This window comes from Pristiophorus japonicus, chromosome 23, assembly GCF_044704955.1.
Source record: "Pristiophorus japonicus isolate sPriJap1 chromosome 23, sPriJap1.hap1, whole genome shotgun sequence".
Classification (NCBI taxonomy): Eukaryota; Metazoa; Chordata; class Chondrichthyes; family Pristiophoridae; genus Pristiophorus; species Pristiophorus japonicus.
The window spans coordinates 19691461-19700793 of NC_091999.1; the positions used below are offsets into that span (position 1 = coordinate 19691461).

General features: G+C 46.3%; 1 protein-coding gene across 1 annotated transcript; it reads right to left on the minus strand.

Annotated features, from left to right (window-relative positions):
• Window positions 1-1578: 1578 nt before the first annotated feature.
• On the minus strand, window positions 1579-6531 carry LOC139235424 (zinc finger protein 239-like). Its single transcript, XM_070866546.1, has 4 exons — window positions 6397-6531; window positions 6003-6190; window positions 4575-4629; window positions 1579-1746 (listed from the first exon to the last, which is right to left on the minus strand). Exons 1-4 carry the CDS (start codon window positions 6529-6531, stop codon window positions 1579-1581), a joined length of 546 nt encoding a protein of 181 aa, XP_070722647.1.
• Window positions 6532-9333: the final 2802 nt, after the last annotated feature.

Below are 9333 nucleotides of genomic sequence, written 5' to 3' on the forward strand. Positions count from 1 at the left end.
TAAAAACAGAGAGTAACAGCTTCTACAGGGATATGAAAAGGAACCGAGCAGCTAACATAAACATTGGTCCCTTAGAGGATGACATTGGAGAATTACTAATGGGAAACATGGAAATGGCAGAGATTTTGAACAAATATTTTGTATCGATTTTCATGGTAGGGAACAATAAAATCATCCCAATTGTTGATAATCAAGGAGCTATCGCGGAGGGATGGGGCTCTTAAAGCAGCCACTATCACCAGAGATAAAGTACTAATCAAACTAATGGCATTAAAGGTGGCCAAGTCCTCTGGATCTGATGACATGCATCCTAGGGTCTTCCTTTGTGAAACATCGGCTGTTGTTAAAGCTCCTCATTCTGACTCGCTCACAGTGAGACAGTAGCCAATGTCCCTTTTATTCCATGGGCTTCATCTTTGCTGGTATTGGTAACATGCCCGGGATCACTAAACACAAAACCCAGTCTGTTAATCACTTTCAGCTACTGGACTTAGTGTGTGCCCCGCAGCATCTCTCTCACCTTCAATGTGTGAATAGGGCATCACGCCTGCAAAGCTTTTTTAAGTTTGTATCCACGTAGCAAAACTATTTAAGAAAAGCCTGTAGGCCGATGAGACACTGTTCAGGTGCCAGTGTGCTGCTGGTTTTCCCGGCATTTTGCCTGTAATGGAAAATAACTGAACATTTCTCCCAGTGTAACCTTTGCTGTAATGAAATGTGTCTTTTAATAATCCTCACGTCACAGGCAGAACCATGCACCGATATCCTTGTGGTTATGGTTTGGGCAGGTTCAGTTCATGAATGCTCAAGTTAAGAGTTGCCAGGGATCAGGAGCAGCGGCAGTAAATAAAATCTAAATGTAAATTGCGATGTAGTTTATCTTCATTTATTCCTATTTTAATAGCTTTTGCTGAATGTGGCCCCATGCCAAGTGTCAGGATATTGGATCAAGCCCACCATAGAAAATGAGTTTGACACCTTGAGGTAGACAATGTCAACCGGATTCCCCCATCCACCAACCCAACAACTTCTTTACAAACTCAAGCTAGTTTGTAAGATGTGACCATGTGTACCGGAATCCGTGTTCCGTATCGGTAATGGCTCCTTACCTTTCCCCATGATGGAAAACAGCATCACTCAGGATCCCTTCAAGCAACTTCCCAGTGATCGAGGTCACGGTGATGGGCCTTCAGTACCCGAGCTCTGACTTATGCGCAATTTGAAATATGGGAACTACATGTGCTACTTTTCAATCTCAGGGAACAACCCATGACTCTACTGCGACTTTGCTGACAGTGAAGAGTGAATCGAAAGACCAAAGTGCCGTTTGCCCCCCTAAGTGTGACCCTGAAGGACTATGTCCATGCTGAAGTTCTCCCTCCCGCCGCCCCATACGATCCTCCCCCCAGATTATGCTCACTGAGCTCTAGCCAGGTGATGCTAAACACTCGGGTGGGGGAGACAAAAATCTACAGCAATGTGTTGAAAGCAACACGAATTTATTTGTCTATATCCCAAATATTAAACTCCAGTCCAGTTACAGGAGTTATTAACATCAGCAGAAACAAACCCCAACTGTCAGAATGAACATGGTTCAGTCGGGATGTGATTAACAGCAGCGATAACAGCAGATCCCAACCCTTGCAGCCACTTGTGAACTCGCTCGTGTCTCAGCAGGTGCGATGACTGAGTGAATCCCTTTTCACACGGAGAGCAGGTGAACGGCGTATCCCCGGTGTGAACTCGCTGGAGTGGCAGCAGGTTGGATCACTTATTGTATCCCTTCCCACACTAAGAGCAGGTGAACGGCCTCTCCCCAGTGTGAACTCGCTGGTGTGTTTCCAGCTGGGATGGGTAGTTGAAACGTTTCCCACAGTCCCCACATTTACACAGTTTGTCCCCAGTGTGACTGCGCTTGTGTCTCTCCAGGTTGGATGATCGGCTGAAGCCTTGTCCACACACAGAGCACGTGTACCGTTTCTCTCCGCTGTGAAAAGTGCTTTTTGCTTCCATGGTCAAAGGCCAATGATATTCCATTCCCGATGAATCCACTGACTTCGTCAAATCTTAATGTGATGTTTGGTTTGAGATTCCAGTGGACTAATCCTCCCCTTTTAATACCCTGTAAAGTGAATTTCAGACAGGTAAAAGGGTCGGTGAGAGACAACCCACAAAAACACAAAGGCAGGTTGAGAAATTGAGCTTAATGAACTTGGTCAATCGTGGGGCCAACACTAGAAATAGTAACCATGAAAGCAGCCAGTTTGTCGTAAAACCCAACTGGTTCATTAATGTCCTTCAGGGAAGGGATCCCACCTCCACTGACAGCCGCACATGGGGAATTGTTGGTCTCACTGGGCCGAGCATTACTGGGGGTGAAACCCAGCAGCTTCTCCTCCATCTCCACTCCAGCTCAAACTGATGCAACAAACAGATCCACACAGGAGGCCAGGTATCCAAAGCATCTTTCTAACATTTGCAGCATAGTTGAGAGGTGATCTACTTTAAATTGCCCCAGATTTGGCGATTTGAGAGTCGAGATTTTGCTTAGTAGCGGAATCCAGGTCAGTGATTGGAGCATGGGCAGGACCATTGGAACGGCCCAGGTACAGCAGGCGATTCGGCAAGCAGCAGAGGAGTGGTGAGGTCCGGGTGGAGTAACGGCGAGGGATCGGGGCTGAGAAATGGGGCCAAGGAGAGGCGAGATTTAGGAGTGGAGAGATGGGGGCCAAGGAGAGGCGAGAGTTCGGGGCAGAGAGATTGGGGCCAAGGAGAGGCGAGAGATCGGAGCGGAGAGATTGGGCCACAACAGGCGAGAGTTCGGGGGAGAGAGATTGGGGCCCGGAAGAGGCAAGTGAACAGGGACAGCATGGGCCAGACCCCACTGAATTCTATGGGCAGTAGGAGTATGTGCACCAGGCCTGTGCAGCAGAGCTTGGTCTCCAGTCGTCTTGTTTAACCCTTGCCACTGGAACACGACCTCGCTCAGTCCAGCCCGTGTGGTGGCTGGTGTGCAATGGACACACACAGTAAAAGAATCCACGCACAGGCACCTTCCACCCTTGTAGTTCTGGACCTGGAATATCAGGTCGCATGTTGAAACATCTGTGAACTCATCCCTTTTTGGTGTGGAAGTGCGTCATCCTCGATTCAAGGGACTGTCTAATATTATACTGTACAGGAGACCAGGGAGTTACTTCCGCATCCAGCACCCACCCTGATAGAGAGCGGCTGGGAATTGCTGGGCCTGCTGTATAAATGCAAGTAGTTGTTTTCATGGTTTGGGGGACGCGCTGCCCCCTGGGTTTGCAGGTGCCAGGCCCGGCTCTCTGACTCGGGACCTGAGAGCCGCACTCGGTGTTGCCGGGGGCCTGAGAGCCGCACTCTCGTCATTTTGCCAACCATCGGAAGTCTGACTCCTCTGGTTACCTACCCTAATGCTTTCCATATTTACTCTATCTTCTAAATCATTCATAATTTTGTACATCTCCATCAAATCTCCTTTTACCCTTTCCTGCTCTCTGGAGAAAACTTCATCAGGTTCTCCACATCATGGAAGTCCCACATCCCTGGCACCGTTCCTTCTGCACCTGCTCTAAAAGCTTGGCATCATTCCCAAAGTTAGGAATCCAAACTTGAACACACTTCTCCAGCTGAGGCCTAACCAGTTTTTTATAAAGGTTTGGCAAACTAAACATCAACTGCTGATATTTCTCTGATGGAGTTTAAAGGGCGAGATCCATTCAGTCAGTTGGATGTGTCAATGAGACTGCAAACCTAAAGAAGTGCATTTGGAGTAGACAGCCAGGGACATGCTGTGTAACCGGGCGCAAACAGTCCTGCACTCCCCACACATCACTTGTTTCCTATTTGGCATGAAAGTAACGCGTTAGTTGCAACAATTCATTTGATTTGATTTCAAATAGTTTAGTCTATAAATTGAATTATGTTTCTATGATTTTTTTCCCCAACTCAGATTCAAGGCCTCAATTTTTCTCTTCGTCTCTGTACAGTCACAGGATTCCAACTCTGCGACTGTACATTGCGATTCCAACCTTGGGACTGTCTGTGGCCATTCTACCCCTGGGAGAGTACATGGGCATTCTAACCCTGGGACTGTACATGAGGATTCTAGCCCTGGGAGAGAGTATATGGGTATTCTAACCCTGGGAAAGGATGCGGGCATTCTAACCCTGGTGGCAAGTACGTGGGAATTCTAACCCTGGGACTGTACATGGGGATTCTAACCCTGGGACTGTATGTGGGCATTCTACCCCTGGGAGAGTACGTGGGCATTCTAACCTTGGGAGAGTACATGGGGATTCTAACCCTGGGACTGTATATGGGGATTCTAACCCTGGGAGAGTACATTGGGATTCTAACACTGGGGGAGAGTATGTGGGCATTCTAACCCTTGGAGAGTATGTGGGCATTCCAAACCTGGGAGAGTACATGGGGATTCTAACCCTGGGAGAGTATGTGGGCATTCTAACCTTGGGAGAGTATGTGGGCATTCTAACCCTGGGAGAGTATATGGGGATTCTAACCATGGGAGAGTATGTGGGCATTCTAACCCTGGGAGAGTACATGTGGATTCTAAACCTGGGAGCATATGTGGGCATTCTAAACCTGGGAGAATATGTGGGCATTCTAAACCTGGGAGAATATGTGGGCATTCTAACCCTGGGGAAGAGTACATGGGGATTCCAACCCTGGGACGATAGATGGGGATTCTAACCCTGGCAATGTACATAGGGATTTTAAACCTGGTGCTGTACAGAGTAATTCTAACTCTGGGACTGTACACGGGGATTCTAACCCTGGGAGAGTTCATGGACATTCTAACCCTGGGAGGGTACATGGGGATTCTAACCCTGGCACTGTATAGAGGAATTCTAACCCTAGCACAGTGCATTGGGATTCTAACCGTGGCACTCTGCATGGCGATTCTAAACCTGGGAGAGTACGTGGGCATTCTAACCCTGGGAGGGTACATATGGATTCTAACCCTGGGACTGTACATGGGAATTCTAACCGCGGGAGGTTACATGGGGATTCTAAACCTGGGACTGTACATAGGGATTCTAACCCTGGTGCTGTACTCGGGGATTTTAACCCTGGCACTGTTCATGTAGATTCTAATCCTGTCACTGTATATGGGGATTCTAACCCTGGAACTGTATAGCGGGATCCTAACACTGGCACTGTACTTGGGGATTCTAATTCTGGCACTGTACATGGGGATTATTAGCCTGGCACTGTACTTGGGGATTCTAACACTGGGACTGTACATGGGGATTTTAACCCTGGGATTGTACATGAGGATTCTAACTCTACATGGCATCCAGGAGTTCGTGCCTCCTTCGGAGACGACTGGGCCTCTACTTCCCCACAGTGCTCCAGGTGTCGTCTAGCCAGGGATTTGTGCAGCTGCAGAGGGCTGGCAGCACCCATGGAACAGTACCAAGGGAGGTAGCTTACTGCTGACTTTTAATTTAAACTTTTCATCAAATTGGGAAACATTTAAACAAGTTGGGAGAACTTTTAAAACTTCGGGAGAAACTTTTAAAATTTATGAAGAAACTTTTAATCAACGTGGAGGAACTTTCAAGAATTATTTTCTTTAAACATTTTTTTATTGGGGAATTGAATACTGTACCCCAATGTAACTAGAAAATAGTTTGGTGTGTTTTATTAGCATCATTTTCAGTCATTTGAAAGTAGTTTACTCATGATGATGCCTGGCGAGCAGTTGTGCCTCCAACCAAGCGACCGGGACATCACCCCCCCCCTCCCCGCCTCCTGCGGCGGGCCTACATCACTCCAGAGGCGGGCTTTCATCACTCCATGTATTTATTTGGCTATATCCCAAACATTAATAACTCCTGTAGCTGGACTTGAGTTTATCAGCAGAAACAAACCCCAACTGTTAGAATGAACATGGTTCAGTCAGAATCTGATTAACAGCAGCAATAACAGCAGATTCCAACCCCTGCAGTCACCTGAGAACTCGCTGGTGTCTCAACAGGGTGGATGATGTAGTAAATCCCTTCCCACGCTCAGAGCAGGTGAACGGCCTCTCCCCAGTCTGAACTTGTTGGTGTGTCAGCAGGTGGGATGATGTAGTGAATCCCTTCTTGCAGTCAGAACAGGTGAGCGACCTCTCCCCGGTGTGAACCCGCTGATGTGACTGCAGGTGGGATGACTGAGCGAATCCCTGCCCACACTCAGAGCAGGTGACTGCCTCGCCCCAGTGTGAACTCGCTGGTGAGCTACAAGATTGGATGACCGAGTGAGTCCCTTCCCACACACGGAGCAGTTGAATGGCCTTTCCCCAGTGTGAACTCGCTGGTGAACTACAAGGTCGGATGACTGAGTGAATCCTTTCCCACACACGGAGCAGGTGAACGGCCTCTCCCCAGTGTGACTGCGTCGATGAATTTCCATTTCTGACAGTGATCTGAATCCTTTCCCACAGTCACCATATTTCCACGGTATCTCCATGGTGTGGGTATCCTTGTGACTCTCCATGGTTGGACGATCAGTTGAAGCTTCGCCAACACATACAACACGTTTACAGTTTCTTCCGACTGTGAATGGCGCAATGTTTTTTTCCGTCTGTGTAACTGGTTAAAGCTCTATCCACAGTCAGTGCACTGGAACACTGACACGGGTGCGTTTGTTTCGGTCCCTTTCCGATCACACTGATATCTGAAATCTTTTCTCAGACAGAACAGGCAAACATTTCTCCTTCCACCTTCAAAGAGCGATGATATTCATGTCCTGAAGAATCAATTGACTCCGTCAGATCTTGACGCGATGTTTGGTTTGTGTTTCCTGTCTGAAAATCTCCCCTTCTAATACGCTGTAAAAGGGGATAACAAAACTAATCACTGTCAGTATAAGACTGAAGTTCAGGATAGTCACATCTAGTTTCCATGGAACATTCTTTCCTCTTTTGTTCTTCCAAACCTGTAAATCCCTATCCCACACATTGTCCCTCCTGCTGTGCTGAAATCCAAACCCATCACATGTTTCCAGACTGTTTCTCCTCCACTGCCAGTTTTCACCACTAATTCCGGCTGGGTTCAGTTCTACACTCATTGGTTCCCCTCCCTCGCCTCCTCTGAAGATGCTGACTCTGGCTTGGTTCAGTTCTACACTCACTGGTTCCCTTCCTCCCCTCAAGATGCTGACACTGGCTGGGTTCAGTTCTACACTCACTACATACGAACATAAGAAATAGGAGCAGGAGTAGACCATACGGCTCCTTGATACTGCTCTGTCATTTAATACGATCATGGCTGATCTGATCATGGACTCAGGTCCACTTCCCTACTGCTCCGCATAACCCCTTATCCCCTTATCGGTTAAGAAACTGTCTATCACTGTCTTAAATATATTCTATGATCCAGCCTCCACAGCTCTCTCAGGCAGTGAATTCCACAGATTTCATAAATCCATGCTGACTCTGTCAGACCGAATTATGTTTTTCCTAATGTCCAGCTATTGCTTCTTTAATAATGGCCTCCAAAATTTTCCCAACATCTGATGTTAGGCTAACTGCTCCATAGTTTCCTGCTTTTTGTCTGCCTCCTTTTTTAAATAGGGGCATTACTTTTGCAGTTTTGCAATCTGCTGGGACCTCCCCAGATTCCAGGGAATTTTGGTAAATTACAACCAATGCATCATCCATCCCTGACACTACTTCTCTTAAGACCCTAGGATTCAAGCCATCAGGTCCAGGGGATTGATCCGTCTTAAATCTCATTACCTTATTGAGTATCACCTCCTTAGTGATTGTGAGCAGTTCCTTCCCCCCTGTAGCCCCTTGACTATCCACTGTTGGGATATTTTTATTGTCCTCTACCATAAAGACTGATACAAAGTATCTATTCAAAGTTGGTGCCAGCTCCATGTTCCCCTTTACTAATTCCCTGGTCCCGTCCTCTCGGGGACAAAAATTTACTTCAGCCATTATTTTCCTTTTTGTATACCTACAGAAACTCTTCCTATCTGTTTTTCTATTTTGTGTTAGCTAACTTTCATAGTCTATCTTCCCTTTCTTAATCATTGTTTTAGTCATTCTTTGCTGGCTTTTAAAAGCTTCCCGATCTTCTGTCCTCCCACTAGTTTTGGTCACTTTGTATGCCGTTGTTTATAAGTGGATGCCGTCCTTTATTTCTTTAGTTAGCCACATATGGCTAGCTTTTCTTTTACACCCATTCCTCCTCACTGGAATATATTTTTCTTGAGAGTTGTGAAATATCTCCGTAAATATACACCACTGTTCATCAACCGTCCTACACTTTAATCTATTTTCTCAGTCCACTTTAGCCAACTCTACCCTCATACCTTTGTAGTCTCATTTATTTAAGATTGGTACACTCGTTTCCAACTTTCTCGCCCTCCACCTGAATTTGAAATTCAATCATGCTATGATCACTCATTCCAAGGTGATCCTTTACTCCGAGATTGTTTATTAATCGTGTCTCATTACACAGGACCAGATATAAGATAGCCAGCTCCCTGGTTGTTTCCGTTACATACTGCTCAAGGAACCCGTCCTTTATGCACTTTATGAACTCTTCCTCAATGTTACCCAGACCAATTTGATTTCTTCAATCAATGTGGATGTTAAAATCACCCACGATTATTGCTGTTCCCTTTTTGCAAGCCTCAACTATTTCTTGGTCCATAATCCGACCAACAGAGTTGCAACAGTTAGGAGGTCTATAGACTACGCCCACCATTGACTTTTCCCCTTATTTCCTCATTTCCACGCAAACTGTTTCAACATCCTGACCATTTGAGCCAATATCGTTTCTTACTATTGCAGTAATTCCATCCTTTATCAACAGAGCTACCCCACCTTCTTTTCCTTTCTGTCTGTCTTTCCGCATTGTCATGTATCCCTGAATATTTAGTTCTCAGCCTTGGTCAGCTTGCAACCACGTCTCTGTAATGGCTATCAGATCATACCCATTTGTATCGATTTGTGCCATCAACTCATCTATTTTGTTTAAAATGCTACGTGCACTTAGGCAAAGCCTTTAAATTTATTTTATTAACCTTTTTTCCCACTCGTTTCCTCTCTCCTTCAAACTTACTTTCTTTATTTTTACTTTCTAATTCTAGCTTTACTCCCCTCCCTGCTGAATCTATTTTCAGGTCTCCATCCACCTGCCAAGCTAGTTAAAACTCTCTCCAACAGCACAAGCAAACCCACCCGTGAGGAAATTGGTCCCTACTCTGTTGAGGTGCAACCCATTCGGCTTGTACAGGTCCCACCTCCCCCAGAAGCGGTCCCTATGCCTCAGGAAGCTAAAGCCC

What these genes read in the sequence shown, in the direction of transcription:
- LOC139235424 (XM_070866546.1), bottom strand. Translation starts at nt 6,531, where the DNA reads ATGGAGAGTCACAAGGATACCCACACCATGGAGATACCGTGGAAATAT. An exon ending in AGACACCAGCGAGTTCTCAG is followed by an intron (nt 4,630 to 6,002) that starts GTGACTGCAGGG and finishes ATATTCTCCCAG; the next exon opens with GTTTAGAATGCCCACATATG. An exon ending in TCCACATGTACTCTCCCAGG is followed by an intron (nt 1,747 to 4,574) that starts GTTAGAATGCCC and finishes CTGCCACTCCAG; the next exon opens with CGAGTTCACACCGGGGATAC.